A 19,889-nucleotide genomic window follows, 5' to 3' on the forward strand; every position below is an offset into this window, starting at 1 on the left:
ATATTTGATTTGATTGTTGAGAGCAGCGATTGTTGATCAGTTTCCAATATTATTGATTAAGAATAAACTTTAAATAAACAATGCCTATCACCCAGCCCCATGACACTTCCTATCCCACTCCATTGGGAACCCATGGTCTTTTATTGAAGTCGTTTCCTCAACCTGCCGCACGTTTGCCGGGGCGGCGCCACGTATTCTGGAGGGCAAGAATTAGCGGGTAAGTTAATTTCCGTATTGTTGAGCGCATACTACAGGTGAGTGGAAATAGTCATTTTTGTAATTAATTAAGATTTAGTTTTCATTTATTTTCGAATGTTAGTCTTCTGCATTATTTCCTTATTGTTCTACATTAATATTTCGTGGATATATATCGCGGATTTACTGAAAAAAGGAAAATGCCGTGGACGTGTGTGGTACCGCGTTGCACCACTGGTTATGGCCACAAGACTTCGGGGATTTCGCTTTTTAGAGTCCCCAAGGACCCTGAGAAGCGATGAAATAGCTGTACGATTCCTTTTTTTGGTGTGCTAAAGCTCCAAAATTTATAATTATTTTAAATTACAGGTTCTGCTGTTCCAGTGGTCAATGTCATTCACAGTGGAGGAATGAAGTAACACTGAGAAAATGCAAGATGTACGACGGCTTTCATCAACTATTCATCATTCTCTCCTACTAAATTGAATCTCTTATAATGATTAGTAATTAGAAGTAGAAATTAGTAATAGAAAGAATTAATAGAAATGTTAAGTTTTGAGTACTTAAAATTTATTTTTCATGATTGTATAAATTTATTGTACCTTGCATTGATTGTATAAATAATCTCAGTTTCAATAGCATTGTGTAATCATTCTGGAAATGTAGATTTGATGTGTGTGTACATTATATAAGTTGGAAAAATGTGAATCGTTTTCATTCTTAATACCTCTTTCGATGATTTCTTTTAATGCAGCTGTTATCGATGGTGCGTGCAACTCTCATGAAAAGTATAAGTACATTTATCGCGTATTAGCAGTATTAGCCTGTGGTTTCTGTCGTACTACTCATCTTATTTTTGGGTGAGGGATAATATTTCAGATTTGCCAGCACCTGAAAGTGATCAGACATCCGCAAATCCCTCGGATTATATCCATTGCACTGTTTTCGTGGAAGTTTATTCGGAAATTATTTGCAAAATCTCTTTCGTTCTTATCTTTCATATGGTATTTTACTTCCTTAAATCTCAAATTATTCCTTTGGTGAGTAGGCAAGCATCGTTATAAAATAGCCTTTAACGGTAATAATGGTACTTCCGGAAATTATTCACCCTGTTCAACGATTAAATATGCCTATTCTATACCCGCAAAACGTCCCTAGGATAGAATCATTTTTTTAGGTTTGCTGTGCCCTGCCATTATTATTATCACTTGATCGAGACTCAGGAGATTAAAAACATTAACATACGTCACTTCATAAGAAGTATTTCACTTCGGCCTTGGTAAGAAGCCGTTTGCGTTTCTGATATTATATTTGTTAATAGTGTTTGAAAGCAAGGAATAACATCTATATTCTTATAAGGCCGTGTAAACATGCCGATGGGCTCAGAGGCAATGGGGCGTACGTAGCTTCTATGACAACTTATATTAACGTTTACCACAAGATAGCTATAAATAATTATTTCCTTAAAAATACCTTTCCTCACTACATAAGGTTTTAACTGCTGACAATCTTTCGTTATGGCTGTAACTGATTTTACAAAGGTATGGAAGCAGACGAAGCTGAAATCCAACGCCTTCCATTTGATTAATACTCACGTATGAGAACGATTTCTAGGTATTTTTCGCTATAAGATGTTAAGTGCATATGAACTTGTTAACTAGTAACCACTGTCGATGTGTTTATATTCATTTTTTCCATAAATTAGTTCATAATTACTGAAGTATCGTATACAGATACGTAGGAAACTTGCCCTTCAGGATAGGTGGCGCCCCTACCGGCCTCAACGGGAAACGGCTTCATTAAATGACCATGCTTGGACGGAGAGTGTCCAGACCTTCTCATATTCTAAGACCGTGCTATCACCCTTACATTAATCGTAATTATTTTCTTGCCAACTGCCCCCTTCTTTCTCCTTTCCCCCCCCCCCCCCCCCCACTGGATACGCCCATGTTACGGCGGCACATAACTTTCTTTCCGCAATCCATGTCGATGACCTAAAGAATTGGGAAAATCCAAGTTCGTGTAATGTTTTATTCAAAGAAATTTCAGGAGTGTCCAGCCCCCCATGCATTCAGGGCTGCCTCATTATAATATCCCTCAGTAAAAAATCGATACAATAGTACTGTTGAGTGGCTGGAAATAAGCTTGTGTGAAATATACAAGGAAACGTGATGAATTGAAATGTGCTCAATTTTTCAATTTGATACAACTCAAATGTAACAATAGTATTTTCGCGGGTCATGAGGTGCGGTGATGTCCAGTATTTATTTGCATATTTATATGACGAGGGCTATAGCTGTAGTCATTTAAAATATCTATTTTTTATGCATTACAGATCCAATTGAAGGAGCACTTAAAGAAAAATGAAAACATTTCATTTGATAGAACACGCTCTGGCACGCTTCAATTTACGATGACGCAGCTCATGGATTTTTTTTTATCTTGCAGTGAATAAACATGAGTTTTAATGTAGATTTAACTAATTTTTCCTTCTGATATTTTTGGGGGATATAGTAATACACACGAAATAACGCGCCTATTCTCATTTCACCGCGTTAATCCCCCTCTTAACCTTTCCCTGTACCCTTTCCTCGTTCACGAACCATTACGAATACAAATTAACACCAATCCCGATAATTTGATTGTTTTTCAATAACTTAAACTCTAAGATCGACAGAAGCCAGTGGCGCCGACTCCATGGGGCCTGAGGGGGCCCGAGCCCCCTCAAAAGTTCGTTATGGGTGTGAGGAAAAAATGTGTCGGACTTGTCGATTTTCTTCGAAGTGTCCAGATATCGAAATTCGAGTTATCAGGGTTCTTATGTTGTTCATATGACTCTTCTAAAATGCTTGAAAAACTTAAAACCCACTTGATGCGTAGTTTTCCGCGGCGTTGTCTAGATGATGTCTCCATGTTTCTGGGCTTCACCGCGTGGATTTTTTTTTCCTGTCGTCATAAAGAAAAATCCACGCGGTGAAGCCCAGAAACATGATGCTTAGTTTTCCGCGGCGTTGTCTAGATGAAGCGATAGACGCAGTGAAGCCCAGAAACATGGAGACATCATTAAAACTCACTTCTTATAAAATTTCCCGGGGCTAGATCCCCGGTTTGCCCCCCCCCCCCAATATTTTTTGTGAGTCGGTATCGCTGACAGAAGCGATAAGTTAGGAGAGATCCTTTACCGATAGGAATTTGTCTTTCCCCCAGCAATGAAGAACACGAATTAATCCTAGGTGGAACGCAGTTCGCACATTCCCTTTTATTTTTTCTTCTTTTATTTTCACGGCTGTTGTCCTAACCACAGAGTGCCAAGTGATGTCATGTAACGCACGCTATAGCGATTAAACGCGAATAACGAAATAGTCGAAAGTTAAAACAAAACATACAGTATAACGGCTAAAAAATAATTTTCGACCATTTCTTTATTTATGATCGGAGCACATCGTGTTTTACATCATTCCTCTTAGCTTTTTTAGTAGTTTAAAAATATGCTATTTAGATTGAGATATTATGGGAAAGTAAAAAAAATTTAATAATTCTATTGGTTGGCTAAGGTACTTCGCGGGTCCGTGCGCCAAATTACGGTGTACATACTATAATCTACTCGGCTAAGGAGTCTCATTTTCCATAATCTTCCCTCCAGTGAGGTAACGAGTTTTATCGCATTATTTTTTTATCTTCTTCCTAAGTAGTTATTATACTTCTTTCTATATCTTGAAACGATTCATCAAGATAAACTATCCTTTTCAATCTAAATGCGGAGTGGCTTCTCAAGTGTAATATGAATCTTTTGAAACTGGATGAGTGATAGAAAGAAATTATGTGCACAATTTTGTTTAGCCTTGGAGCGTTCCAATATTATTTCTTACGCTACGAATACTTAATAAGTTATGTTTGCTACGTCCTCGTCAATGCTAAATGAATCGCATTGAAGCTGTTTACTCTCATTACTTGAGACACAACGACATTTTTTTTATTTTGTTACATACGTTTGACGCTCGCTTTCCAACTACTGATTTGAAAGGGAAATTCTTTATTCATCATTAATGTGATGTAGACTATGAACTATGAGTTTTTTTTACTATGGATAAGAAGTAACATTTTGAACACACTTTTTAAACTTAGTCATATGGAAAAAAGGAATTTTATAAGCGCAGTGAAGTTTTCTCGGGTTTCGCACCGGGTCAGGTCCTCCATTTCTCCTTCCAAACCAAACATTATATTAGGAATCTTATAAGTTTTTCAGGATTTATTTGATGTTTCGATTTACCCATGTATCTCTACCAACTTCCAATATCTGAAAATATTTTCCTATTATTAGTGGCAGTTCATGACAACGGTATATGTTACTCCTTACCCATTCTAGAATTTCTGAATGCCAGGTATAGCTCATATAGAAATATTCCTCAGCATGCTATATGGCAAAGGTAGAAGGGTAAACGTCTCATTTCGAAGTTTAAAAAATCAAGTATATACCCCTTGTACTCATGCGCATAGTTGCGATTTCATCACTTCATATTTCGCCAAGACTTAAACCTGTGGTTACTGCGGCGTAAATAATTCGAATTATTTGAGTTACCTTCCATCTATCCTATATAGTGATTAATTTTGGAGGCGATTCCAAAATTCGTGTCAATGACCTCAGGTTAAGGAAATCAAATTCGTGCAATGTTTTATTCAAAGAAACTTCAGGAGTGTCCAGTTCGCGCATTCAGGGTAGCCTTAATATGAAATCCCTCGTTCAAAAAAATCAATACGTTAGTATTGTGAAGTGACAGTCTGTACGAAGGTTGCATAAAATGTCCGGTGGAAACTCGGTGTAGCCAAATTTGTTTAATTTTTTAAGTTCTTATTCATAATTGATTTTTCCCTTCGCATTTTGGTGATTTGTTAGTCGTCTATCGATATTTTCTTGATAACGTCATAGTTACCGGCTCCGTCGTCCTCATAATCCAGTCTTTGCTGGTGCAATTGACGCGTCCCTGATCACACTTAAGCTTTAAGATGCTTCTCATTACATCTCAACTTAGTTGCCAAAAATTGCAATCATAGAGAATTTCGTTTATTTTAATTTGGGATTTCACCTCAATTTGCATTAAAAATATTTTAAATTAATCGTATTATCAGTGAAAAACAGGTAAATAAGGATGTGAAAGAGAATAAACACGTAGGCACGATCTCTTTCAACGCCGTGCGTAGGTGTGAAAAGATTAGCTGATAGGAGTGGAGAGCTGCGTCAAATTCACAAGTGAAAGCGTTATAGTTTTTATTCTTGCTATCGCTTTGCTGAAAATCTATTCCATTTTTATGTTCAATATCGAATTCTTCTGATTTTGTCGTTCATATTTGATTGCTGGGCGTTCTAGTAATGAACGGCTAAAGAATAATTTCAACCTCCCCGCTATTGGTGCTCGATTGCTGTGAATTGGGTGCGACTGGTGCGACTCTGGTGACTAGTCGGAAGGTGAAAACCCGCGTACGCATTTGTTTGTTTACCTCGAGAACCCCAAGAACCCCGACAAGGCCCAGAAATGCCTACGTGACCGGGGTAACGTTACATACCTGTTACGGTCATCAGCTTATACACTGCCGAATTACTCCTCAAAATCCGCGCCTCTTCTGTCATTGTTGTGCAGTTTGTGTTAAGAAGAAAGTGATTTGATCTTTGACGTGTAAGGCGGCTTGAATTTTGTGAGTTGGAGCGGATATAAGTGAAAAATTATATCATTCATGATCCGTCCAGCATTACTTTTTTTGAAGATGTTTGCTAATTGTGGGTGAGAGTTCTTCAAAAAACTGTGTCGCTGTATGCAATCATAATATTTAACATGGCGGATAGGAAAAGAGGTTGGGATCCTAGTCAGTTAAGGAAATATGATATTCAATTAGAAGAAATTCCGAGACTTAGTTGCAATGATCCCAAAGTTGAGGAATATATATCTGCCAATGTAAGATAAATGTTTTACAGCTATAGTGGTCTTAGTGTTCATCGACTTAGTGAACTTTTCTGGTTCAATCGCTGTAATTTTCATTTGACGTCATCTACTTTGTTTCAGAAACCTGTGGTAATAACTGATTCAAAATTAGTAGCTTCTGCATTGAAATGGGACGTGGACTACTTGGAAAAACACATCGGCTCGGGAGAGTTCTCAGTGTTTTTATCAAGAAATCACAAGTTCAAGTATTACGATGACAAGAAGTTGCAAGAAGTCGGGTCAGATTTCACTCCGGCTACTCGACGAGTGGATATGAAGTTTCCTGAATTCGCAAAGAAGTTAAGGCAATGGAAAAGGGGAGATGAAAGGTTGGTCACATATGTAAAAGCAATTATCGCCATTCATGCTGCTGTATTGGTGCTTGTGGTCATACTGTTCCTTTTCATGCAGTTGCTGTACCTAATCTAATGGTTTTAATATTCGTTGTGGTTTTCAGAATGTACCTGCAGCAAGCATTAAATAATACCGTTGGGCCAGCAATTGTAGAAGATTTTCTAAAATTCAATTGGGACTGGATTAATGCCAAGCAAAAAAGTCACTCTTGGGGGCTCCTGACGTCAAATTTGTTGTTGGTAGCGATGGAGGGTAATGTATATGCTAATGTGATATCAATTCATAGCCTTTTTGCGTTCTGTTGTGGTTTTTAGCATGTAATTTTAGTAAACATATGCCACATTATTGTGCTCAAATAAAAGCATTGTGTTTGAAGTTTAGGTGATACAGATCCAAACCGTGACTCGAATAGCAAATTTTCTGTGAATTGACCCTCAAACCTTTGTTCAATTGCCTCATGCCTATTGCAGTATTCCTTTCATTCGATGAATTACGACATCGATGTGAGGAAGGACCTTAACGGTTTGCCACTTGAAAGGTTTCCATTTTTCTCATGTCAACTACACGAAAAAAAACACTAACATCACTGTAATCATGATGCTATACATTTATACCCATCAGCTTCGGCTGTCACCAGTCGTTGAGTAGTTAATCAGTTGAGTAGTAGTAGACTTCATATTGCCATGCACTATTTGATACGGAATCAATTCTTCATTTGGCTTGAAGTTTCAATAGGTAGTTTTTCAATTTCATTAGTTTCTGTAATAGTTTAAAAATAGGTCATTAATCATTATGTATTTATTATAATGAATTTATAGAGAAGATATTATTGTTTTCATGGGTTGGAAGCTTAGAAATTTTTATGGCATCATAGCTGCATGGGAAGGTATTTAGTGATTAGATGATGGTATGCAGAAGCTATCCAGACTATGGTCAATTACTTTGCAAGGTTACACGTGGAACTGTGTTGTGTTTCGGGTTAATTCCTTGTTACTTGATACCATGCATATTTTCTTATTTCACATGACTTGTAATTTTGGTAACTCACCTTAGTTCAGCTGTCCCATTAATGTGAAAGAGTTCTTTCTCTTGCCCATTTTGCGTTTATTTCTTGTTATGAGTAAAAGACAACTTCGTTCACCAGTAAGATGGGAATCATAGAGAACTTTGGGAGGGAATAGAAAATGAATTTTTATATCATCAGGGTGCTTAGCGACTGAGAAATAAATCGGGTATCGTGCGCAAAATTTTGATCCAACCGGGAATTTTAAAATATTTTATTTCAAATTCATTTCAGATAAAATTTTGCGTGTTCAACTCCCATTTTGTGGCCTTAAATGTGTTTGTCATAATTTTAAGTGCAGTAGCTTGGTAGAATTTTGGCATCGAAACGTGGAATGTTAGACAAGATTACAGAATCGAACTTTTTAGCATTCTTGACTCAAGTTCAAAAAAATGAAGAGTAGAATGCCAGGTGATGTCAACATGGAGTTATGAAGTCAAAGCAGCATCTTGGCTCGTATTGAATAAGTTTTTATTTAAAATACAATGTGTGATAATTAACCTATTCCTCATCATTGTAAAAATACATAATATTATTTAAAAGTGTTGAAGTAATTTTGGGTGTTTTAAAATCCTTGTCTATCGCAACTTAATCACGTATGATTAACGTAGAATTTTGTAAAATTTCCCTTGAAAAACGGCAATTATGCATGATTTTTCTGCTTTGATTCGCTGGACACCCTGTTCATGGTATAGGATAATTCTGAAGAATGAGAAAATTAAATATTAGCACAGGAAGTTGATATTCCAAGTGATGCAAGTATTAAAGAAATTCCATTCTATTTTTGATGGTTTTAGGAAAGCATCAGAGATTCCATCGTGCTGATGAAAAATGGTCTTTTCAGATTTGTATAATGTAGGTTTGACCCTTTCACTGCTTGCATATTGATATCTCCACTGCATGAACGCTCAAAATTCACTTACTGGACCATTGGGTGATTGTTGAGCATTTGTTCAGTGGAGGTATCGATAATCATCTACATTTTCCTATCAATAAAAGAAACTTTGTTACTCCCACCATATAATTAAAAAATTTTCAACCAGTTTCGGCAACCTCATTATCAAGTACAGAAAATATAAAAAAATATGTTGAGGGCAGGTTTATATTTATTATGGTTGTTAATGGGGGGGGCTTGGTTCAGAGCTGGGTTTGGTGATTCCTGGAAGGGAGAGGGGGGAAAACAAGGTTTGTCATTTGGGTTGTAGGGGTGGGGGTTTTGGCAGGGTAAAGAGTAATAAGGGCGATGGGTTGGGGAAAGATATTGTCGTATAAAATAATATTTTTTAAAGCAAATAATTTTAAATCTAATAAAGAACTGTTTCAGTTTCCTTAAAATTTTGGTGTCATTCACCGTTTCTATGCTTAAATCTTACCTATAACTTGAACAACCATGGCTTGCCACCCCACCCCCCCCCCCCTAGTTTTGTACTTGGTATGCCCTTGAACCTATATGCTTTTAGACCACTCCCAGCTTGTAACTGTTTAGATTTTCATCCTTGTGCATCATAAGTTGAAATGAGAAGAAGGAAAGTTAAGAATATGCTGTAAATGTATGTATACGAATTATACCGAAGAATTATTTTGTGCTTTGTTTTTAGATCTATTTGATACATAATGCTTTTTTTCTCATGGGAAAAAATTTAATATTTGTTAAGTTTAAGTTAAGTTCCTACCAATTTATTGAATTTTTATCTTTGGGAAGTTCATGTCTAATATCATTCTTGAAAAGTGCTGTAGATTTATACTTACCTATTTTATATTTCGTAGGAAATGTGACTCCTTGCCACTATGATGAGCAGCAGAACTTCTTTGCTCAAGTTCGAGGCTACAAGAGGTGCATCCTTTTCCCACCAGAGCAGTTTGAGTGCTTGTACCCTCATCCAGTATTCCACCCTCATGACAGGCAAAGTCAAGTGAGTGAATATTCTTGTTTTTTTTATGAAATGCCTATACAGTAGATTCCGGTTAATTGGGACATATCGGGACTTGTGCACTTTGCTCCAATTAAGCGGCTGCCCCAATTAGGCGAATTATCCTGTGTATGGGCATAAACAAACATTGAAATGATAGAAAGAAGACTAAAAAATGTTTATAATGCAATATAAGTTTATTAAACTGTTAATTTGATTAATAAATCAGCGAGTTTAGTTAATTCATGATAATTTTGAAAAATTATAACAATTCAGTTAAAAATATTTTTCACAGCCTCGGCCGACGCTGAATGAATGTCTTTTACTAAGTCCTATTAAAGAAATATCCTATCCTCTTGCGGAGAGTATAACAACAAGTGCTTTAAAATAGGGCAAGATTAGGAGCATTTGTGAAAAATAAGAGTAAATCAAAGGAGAAGAATATTTAAAAAAATATTCTGGAAACAAAAAATTTTAATTTCGTTGCGAGTATAGAGTCAATTTTGCTGACTCATGGCCCAATTAAGAGGAGAATACTCTGGGATATTCCTCTCTTGGGTTCTGTTCTTCAAGATCTGCCCCAATTAAGCGGCTGCCTCAAGTAACCGGTGGACCTATTATATGGAGTCTACTGTATTTGGCCTTATTCTAGCTGTTACCTATGTTTGATGCTACCACTTGCACAACAGAGGCATCATCTTCCTCTCTGGATGTATGTGGGCTATAGAGGGCAGAATGGTTTATGGTGGCAGGCGTGCTATGTCTCAGGGCAGCTTGTTTATGTGCATTTTACCATAGAACTGATGCTAAACCAAGAACTTTGAATGGCAGAATGTTCAACATGGACAGTATTCAAGTAATATCCACCTAATAGCTAGCAGCATGCCTTTATGGATTCATCTGCTAATGCACTTCTAATGCAAAAGCCAAAAAAAGATTTTTTCGTCTGCAGAATTTTGGTGCTCCAAGTGCACTTGGGGGTGACTCCTTCAAGGTATCCTATTGGCTTGCACAAACGTGATTGTCTTTGGCTTTTTTATGTCTGACAGTGTAACCCATTGTCATGTAAAACCGGAAAAACTCCATTGAGGAAGAGAATGCCATTGGTAGTTCAAGTGGTAGGGTATGTGGAGGAATTCAGTAGACCATATTGTAGCGTTCTCTTAATTATAAAAAACACCAACTCCGGGTTTAACAATTTATTGTCACTGAGTTACATCGAGGGAAGACGTTGAGTTGTAGACTGCTCCCCGTCATGCCGGGCCACGGCCTTTTATACGAACGGCAGGCGATGACGCACAGGCTCTGCGTTAGTCAGCCACCTCAGTCGACTGTCTCGGCCCGCACCTGGATCCCAACACTTAGTTTATATCCTGGCCCAGGCGAATGATTTTTCCTCTTTAGAATTCTCTAGCTTAATAAAATGCATATATTCGGCCTTCTTCTAGCTGTTTCCTATTTTGAAATAAATTTTTTTACCAAGAAAGATAAGAGAAGTGGGAATTAACACTTTCGTGCTGATGCTGCACATATGCAGCAAGGATTGTCATCGCAAAAGAACAAAAGACGCTCGTGTGCTGCATCAAAACAAAATCTGCATATATGCAGTGGGCGTGGAGGAAACTGACTGCCATGCACACAATAGACTTAGCTAGGTGGTCACCCCTCGAGACCCAGCTTAGTGCAAGCCCAGGACCTTCCTCGACTGTCCTTTGGATTTTTTATGCCTGGCAGTAATAAACCATTGTCATATAAAGCCAGAAAAACTCCACTGTTAAAGAGAATTCCATTCGCAGTTTAAGTAAGTGGTAGGGTATGTGGAGAAATTCAGTAGACCATAGTTTATATCCTGGCCCAGGTAAATGAATTTTCCTCTTTTGAGTTTTCTAGCTTTAAAATAAAACTCCAATCAACTTCCATGCTGGAATTATCCATATCTCATTTTAATATAGGCGGTCCTTGACTTTTGTACAATTCGCACTTAGTACGTTTCAAATTGACACCTTTTACTTGACTTTAGTACACTAAATTCGGACTTTGGAACGTTTTTCTGTAATTTTTTCAAATACCCACAATGTGTAGTGCACATCCCAACATTCAACTGTTTTATATAGCATTATATTCCGACAGTACGAATGTATACGATCAAGGGCAGTGTTAACTTAAATCGAGGTGATCTATTTTAGAGAGAGACTGCCTGGTATAGGCTCCTTTATCAAGAGAACAACAAAGGTGTAGTTCAGCCTTCATGGGAGAGATTTTGGCAAAAAGATCAACTAGAGGCCATCAAATAGCTTTCAATAAATTTAATAAATAAATGTGCTTCTTTCTAATCATATTTTTCTGTTTGAGTGCTGTTAATTCATGTACGACATTTAAACCTTCAGCAACGATACTGCACTAAATATCATCGGAATTCCGTATATCTTTTGTCTTCTTTGAATAACTTGCGAAAAATACGCAATAGGGTAGTTTCCTTCATCAAAGAAAACGAAAGGCATTGATTGCGATTCGTTACCCACCATTAGTGTATTCATAATATACAAGTTATTTCATTTTAGAAATACCGGTTTAGACGAATGGCAATGGTCCATTCTTATCCTCATTTGAAAAGGGCCAGATTGGCGCCCATGCGATGCCACTCCACGTGACGTCACAGGGACCTAGTTTCTATACGAGAAGATAGGAGTTATACATCGTCTGAGGTTACCAATGCATGCATGAGGCGCAGAGTTCAGGGAAAATGTCTTAATAATCACTTATTAAAACTGGCTAAGGTCAGAAAGTTTTCTTCGTTCGATAAGGTATTAATAATCCTTATTAAAGCCAAGCGCTACCAGCCAGCAGGGTACTCAGCTACCCGCTAGCAGCCTGCGTCGTATCAGCGCTAAGCCTCGCCTCAAGGTCACCTCACAGGGCGGCAGCGGGAACCAGAAATACGTCACACGGAGAAATTTCCCGGCAGTCATACTTAGCCGTCGCGTTTTCGCGTGCTTGAAAATCTTCACTTTTCATTTAATCCCGAAAAATAGATATCGTCATTTAAAAATCTAAAAGCGTGAAATACATACTCCAGGAGTAATAATCTTTCGATTTAGGAAGAAAAAAAATAATAGGAAACCACCCTATTGTGAAATATGTTGTGACGAGATGTCACCCGCTGAGGAATTTTTATGTAAAAACTTTAAGGTATCAAGAGTGATGGTTCAAAAATTGCGTTTTATTATGTTTCGTGCTATATCTTTTAATTTATAGTGGACATTATACATGGAATGTCAACTTAAACACTGAGAAGAAGTTTCACTTGGTACGCAATGGAATTCATGTTTTTTTTTTAACTTTCATTTACATTTTCTGCATTTCTTCTAGAGAAATTACTAATAGGGTAGTTTCCTCCATCAAAGAAAACGAAAGGCATTGATTGTGATTCGTTACCCACCATTAGTGTATTCATAATACACAAATTATTTGGTTTTTGAATACCGGTTTAGACGAATGGCAAGGGTAAAATTTTATCCTCATTTGAAAAAGGCCAGATTGGCGCCCATGCGATTCCACTCCACGTTACGTCACAGGGACCTAGTTTCTACGCGAGAGGAAAGGAGTTATACATCGTCTGAGGTTACCAATGCATGCATGAGGCACAGAGCTCAGGGAAACACATCTTAATAATCACCTATTAAAACTGGCTAAGGTCGGAAAGTTTTCTTCGTTTGATAAGGTATTAATAAACCTTTTTTAAGCCAAGCGCTACCAGCCAGCAAGGTACTCAGCTACCCGCTAGTATCCTGCGTCCTATCAGCGCTCAGAGCCTCGATCAAGGTCACCTCACAAGGCGGGAGGGGGAACCAGAAATGCGTCGCGCTGACTTTTTCCCATCATTCCTACTTACGCGTCGCGTTTTCGCACGCTTGAAAATTTTCACTTTTCATTTAATCGCGAAAAATAGGTATCGTCATTTAAAAATCTAAAAGCGTGAAATGCGTACTCCAGGAGTAATAATCTTTCGATTTAGGCAATAAAAAAATAATAGGAAACCACCCTATTGTGAGGAATTTAGTTAATTTATTATTTAACATTAGTTAATAAATGTAAAATCTGTGTAAAAAATAAGGTTTTAGTATGTATATTTCGCTATTTTGAAACGTAACCCCTAATTAGTGTAGAACTTAATGGTTCGACTTTCGTACACATTTTCAGGAACGCATTGTGTGCGAAAGTGAGAGCAAACTGTATTCATCACTTGGGAAAATTATTTTCCAACAACTCTTAAGTGTGATGATGATGTCCTGTTTCAGGTGGATTTTGATCGTCCGGACTTGAATCGCTTTCCAAAGTTCCGAGAGGTAAAAGGACAAGAAGCTATTGTTGGTCCGGGAGATGTTCTTTACATTCCAATATACTGGTGGCATCACGTAGAATCCTTAATGCGAGGTGGCTACACCATTTCTGTAAATTTTTGGTATAAGGTAAGAATAATTTGTTACCGAAAAAAAATTTTTGTTTATACCTGATACTCATGTCTTTTTTTGTTTTCTAAATTGTATTATGATTAGTAATGCATATGCAAATGATGTTGATTGGCTGTTTAGGGATGGATCTAAAGCAAGTTTTAAAATGGATTTGTGAATTGTGTTTGCCATACCGTACGGTAGGTGCGGAGCTAGGAATTAAGGCTAGGAGGGGTTTTAGGAGCAACTTATACGGGGTATGAATGTAATGGGGTATGAATAAGGGAGATGTGGGTGCCCTCCCCCAGAAATGTTTTAAGATAAATGGTTCAAAATGGTGAGTTTTTCAACTTTATGAGGGATATTTTATTAATCCTTCAACTATTGTATAATTAATATATTTATCCGTTTAAGTAAAATGGATTAAATTTTAAAATTTATCTGAGTTCTTGGGTTTATCCACCAAAACCCCCCTCACTGGGCCACTGCCGTATGGGGCATAGCCTTGATTCCAACAGGATTACATAATATGAGGATGTATGCTAAGGAATTTCATGAGTTAGGTTAATATGTTGTTCGTGTGACTATTTTTTTGCAATGTCATTTTGCATTGAGCCCGGATTTCAGTGGACTCATTTTTGTGTGCATATAGTAATTTTCATTACATGCATTAATTTTTATTCACAATTGACGCTTTAGTTCTCTGACAGTTTAAAAAATGAATTTTTGTGTTGATTGATGATCATGTCTCAGGGTCAGGCCTAGCGATTGGATTTTACTAGTATGTATTTTCCATGTTATCAGTTGGCTTGGAGTTATGAAATGACCGCTGATGTTTATTTTTGGTGAAAAAGGTGGAAGTGAGGGAACAATTTTACCAACACTCATGATCAACTGCTGAGATTACCATAGAATGATTGCATGGGAGGTTCATTATTATCAGGTTGCGAATTTTTACGGAAATTTTCCGAATATACTGCCAATATACTGTAATGGTTCAACGTCAGTTGCCCGGATGAAAAACCCCGAAAACCACCCATAAATGATAAACCTCCTTAAGTTGCCAGTCAGGACGATTTATCGAAAGATTTAATTAAGCATTACAATAAATGCGGGGGATTCCTGTTCGCAGCTTATTTCGTGGTGAAGCGATCCTAATTGGGGTAAGGCGCGTGACAAATCGGCGGCAGGTGAAGGAAAATAGGTTTCGTAGGAATACCCAAAGAAATGCGAGTACCCTTTCATTCAGCATTCACACAAATACCGTATAAGCTTGTGTAAGAGGCGCACACGTGTAAGAGGCGCACCCCTATTTTGAGGATCGAAGCTATGAAGAAAAAATATTTTGCGACATTTTTTTTATCCTATCGTGCGGTGTTGCAGACGTATGCCTAGAATTTCGACAGTTATCGAAATGTCCTCTTTCAGTACTATTTGAAAGAGGAAATTTTAATAACTGCGGCGGCATAAGAGGGAGTAGAAAGAGTTCCGATCCTCTCTTTGCCTACGCCATCGCTCTACGTTGCTTGTCCTACTCACGAACAATTTTGATTAAAAGCTCTCGCAGGAGTATTGCAATAGAATCACAGCCGTGGAAAATTTTAAGGCAAAACACGACAGGCAAATGGCATGAGCTTTCCCAAGAGATTGAACAACAATCGGGGCAATCTCAGCGCCGTAGGATAATAACCACGTCGTAGATTTAAGGCCCCTTGCACACCCACCGATTTTGGACGGCCGGTAAAATATCGGCCGTCCACATTCCAATAGTGAACAATGGGAGAGCATTGGAGCTTGCACACGTACCGACCACACGCCGGCACCGGCAAAATGCCGGTTAGCTGCCGGCTATTGTCACTGTGGATCGCCGACGCCGGCTCAAAAACTTATCAACGTATTGTTTGACCGGTAAAAATCCGGCGTGTGTGCAAGCATCGCTTCGCCGGTAAAATATCGGCCAATATTTTACCGGCCGTCCAAAATCGGTGTGTGTGCAAGGGGTCTAACGGAACTATACTCGGCTCTCCATCAGCTAATGCCTCTGCCGTTTTTTTCCTTTCCGAGACTCCACAGGAAAATATCAAGTCACAGGGGAACAATGGAAACGTGTTTCATCCCTACCCCATTCCACCAACTGACCTTTTTCGGTCTACCAGGCTCAATTCCCCGAGTTTCTGGAGGTCAAATGCTACGTGAGTCACCTTCTGAGCTCGAAGATATCTCGATATATCTTTCAGAAATTGTATGACACGCACGAAGTTCTAAAAAGAATTAGACCTAACGCGACGTATATCTTACAGCATTTAAGTTTTTTGAGCTCTAATTGATTGACACAAAGATTTATAGTTAAAATAAGGCTACTAATATTCAACATAGTCCAAACAGCACTATTTCGGAAGAAACAAGCGTAGCATAAGCGCATTCAAACAAGACGAGACGGACTGGAAACTCAGGCAACGCAAACTGCGTATATCACATTGCTGCGCCTTCGCCCCTTCGCTTTAAAGGCAACGACGTCACATGCAAGATCGGACGTGTTCTTCCCTTGCTCCTTCGCTCGTAGCTTTCAATACGGAGGGGAGGGAGCCCTCTTCCCCTCGATCTCTCCTTCAGCGCTCTTCACTTATAAGCATTTCCGATTTATTCAATCCACCATTAAGTCCAACAATGAGCACTCTCGTTCGAATTTTTTCAACCGCAGGTTTTGACATCAATATTACTATATGCAGTATAAATGCCGCGGGATGCCCACGCGTGGCAATAAATTTAGCGCGCGCTCCGGAGCGAATCACCCCTCGCGATCTTTTCAATGTTTACCTCTGGGGTACCGACGTGACGGCGCGATGCTTGCAAGAAATTCAAACAGGAGCATTTTAAAAATACGTCACTAAGGGAGAAACTCTCCTGCCTGCCGCTTGATTTTGACCCAGGGTTTCAGATGACTGACTCACGCTGAAAATCAAGGCCACTCAGTTCCCCTTGGACTTGCGACCGGGGAAGGGGAGGGGGGGGGGGAGATTAGAAGTTTGTGTAAGAGGCGCACCCCCATTTTCGGCTGCAATATCTGGGAAAAAAGGTGCGCCTCTTACACGCGCTTATACGGTATATTCAAAAATAAGAAACATCTTACATGTAATATTTAACCAGATGAGTGAAAATGATTGGGTTAGTGATGAATGGATGAAATAACAAATGATTTATGCAATTGGCATTTGAAATTACCATGAAATAATAATTAAAAAAAACAATATTTAACAAAGGTCAAAATGTATGCCGTTAAGCGGACTTCTTTCAATTATTAGACTTCGTTACACTTTTTATATCTGGGAAGTAATAAAGTCTGTCCCAATTGCGCATTTAAGTTCCGTTGCTGACTAAGTATGAGAATAATGAGAATAATCACTGAGGCGTCGATGAATCTCACAAGGTGCCTTAATAGTGGCGTATTGCTGCATACGGGGACAAGTACACGGACACAGGGGTGGTATCACTGGGGTCAGGGCAATATAACTTTACGTGACCTGGATGACCGCCGGACGACTCCGTTCCTTGGTGCCGTGGTTCGGGCTGGACGCAGGCTCGTCTATTTCTGTGCGGCCTCCTATTTTCTCGGAGACGGCAATTTGCGCGGCCTGGCTGCCCCTGGAACCTCCTTGGCGACCACCTTTGGTTTCCGGAGTGGATCCTCCGACTTGGCTTCCCGTCTTTACGCCGCTCGCTGCCTTTCGCCTTCTGCCTCGTGTTCTCACTTTTTCTCGTAGTGCACAGTCAGCAACACAATTTACAATTCTCTTTTTTTTCTTGCTGTGCGTTCGGCTTTTATACACTCCCAAAGGGGAGTGAGGGGGTTCCGATGCACACGCAACACACGCAAAAAAAATAGGGGGATACCTTGGGCCATTCAACATAGCTGCCCTCCACTCACACCGACTCACTCGCATCCACTCCACCTTGCATACTTGGGTAGGAAAAAGGGGAGGGGGAGGATGGGAAACGGGTGAGGAGAGTGAACGAGGGAATGAAGGCCAGGGTTGGGACGGCCGCAACCATCACAATACGTACCCTTCATTAGTTCTGCAGCGCATTAATTGTTAATAATGCAATGTGCTATTATTTGATGCCAATACCTCTTGAGAGGTGAGGTGAATGCTATGCTGTATATATCAAGACAAGCAGTGGCGTAACTAAGAATATGCTTTGGGGGGGATGAGGAGGCTTTGGGGGGAATGTGGGGGGTTAGTTAGGGCTACCCCCAGGAAACAGAGAGTTCAGGAAAATTTTTGAAAGAATAATATGCCTGTAAATACACTTTACATCATTTTGGGACTTAAAATATAACTTGAAACAGATACAGTTATTATGCCTCAAATTCAGACAAGATTTTAAAATAATATTTTAATTTCGCTGAAGCTCCAGGAGGGGATTCCTCCCCTCATCCCCCCGTAGTTATGCCATTGAAGACAAGCCTTTATAAGATGTTTGCAGTGTCTGTCTTTTACTTTATTCTGAAAGGTACATCATCTTGCGTAAGACTTTTGAGTGAATGGTCATTACCATCTCCTGAAAATTTTTATTTCGGTGGTATTTTTTTGGTGCTTGTGTTCTCTCCTTTTTAGATTTGTGGATAAAGGTTCCTTAGAACGACTAAATGTTTCTTAATCTGATTTCATTAACAGGCTGGACCCATGGGGCAAATATCATATCCTTTGAAAGGTCATCAAAAAGTGGCAATAATGCGAAACGTGGAGAAAATGTTGTTGGAAGCACTGCAAGATGCCAGTCAAGTAGGACCCCTCCTACGAGCATTGGTTCTTGGTCGCTACACCGGTCCCAGTGCTAATGGTGGTTTGGAAGGGACTTCAGATTCCAAAGATCCCAACGATGAGGACGAATGTTCTGTGTGAATGCACCGTTGAAGGTGAGGTGCTTTGTCAATTTCAATGTGAGCTGCTGGACTTTTATTTTGGGAAATGTCTGGATCAGAGCTTGAATGACAGAGAGCCATGGTGAACCAATATTATTGCCAACATGTATTATTGGTGAGATGGCAAAAGACTTACGATGTGTGAGGGCATTGGCTGAGGTGGAAATAGTGGTAGTTTATGGAATTCTGCATTTGTTTCCATTTTGGTCAATCCTCGTCAGCACATGTGCTTAGCAGTATTCATTGTTGGGATTTGGTCAGATTTTTTTCCAGATGGTGAAAATTTTATTTCAGCTGGCAAAATGGTCTTTTGACTTGAATGTTTTTATTGCCGACTGAATCTTTTTGAGATCCTTCTATCCTCTTTTTTTTTAAATGGCCAAGTGGCCCTTTCATGGGCAGTGTTTTAATAATTGACATTATTTTAGGGAAAATATGAGCCAATTATGTAAGTACCTTTTCGCCATAAGACTTCCTACTTTGTGGTTAATGAAAACTTACTGATGTGACGAAGGTACTGTCCAGTGATTTCAAAAGGCTGTCCAATTTTGGATGTTTTCTGTTTTATCTAGTGCATATTTTAATTCGTGGATGCAGAGCTTTTTTTCAATGAACGTCAATGTGATAGATTGTAATTAAGTGTTTTTTATATTTGTATTGTTTGTGACTTGTGATAAAATACTTAGTCAATTCTATTTCTGCTTTAAAATTGTTAGTCATTGCACCTTTGTTTAGATTTTACTGCTGTTACATAAAGAATGTGATTCGGACCAAAATGTGCCTGTTGGAATTCATTGTGGTTATTAGGCCGTCGACTACTGCTGAAACAACTTGTGAATGGCAGTTTTAATCTTTCGTCATGATTTTCTATTCAATGTTTGTTCCTTCATTATACCATATCTCTGTTTAATAACTCTTTGGTTTGAAGTAAAAATCTTGTTGTTTCTTCCTAGAAAAAAGAACTGTATTAACAAAATTTCCTGGGAAGTCTATTAATAAATATTTTAGGCTAATCAA

The 19,889-nt window shown here is 38.7% G+C and overlaps 1 protein-coding gene across 1 annotated transcript; it reads left to right on the forward strand.

The window, feature by feature from the left end:
- Nucleotides 1-5,429: 5,429 nt before the first annotated feature.
- LOC124160568 (hypoxia-inducible factor 1-alpha inhibitor-like) lies at nucleotides 5,430-19,889 on the forward strand. The gene is made up of 6 exons (XM_046536441.1): nucleotides 5,430-6,143; nucleotides 6,252-6,499; nucleotides 6,628-6,776; nucleotides 9,355-9,500; nucleotides 13,796-13,966; nucleotides 18,625-19,889. Exons 1-6 carry the CDS (start codon nucleotides 6,024-6,026, stop codon nucleotides 18,850-18,852), a joined length of 1,062 nt encoding a protein of 353 aa, XP_046392397.1. The 5' UTR covers nucleotides 5,430-6,023; the 3' UTR covers nucleotides 18,853-19,889.

Source organism: Ischnura elegans, chromosome 6, assembly GCF_921293095.1.
Source record: "Ischnura elegans chromosome 6, ioIscEleg1.1, whole genome shotgun sequence".
Classification (NCBI taxonomy): Eukaryota; Metazoa; Arthropoda; class Insecta; order Odonata; family Coenagrionidae; genus Ischnura; species Ischnura elegans.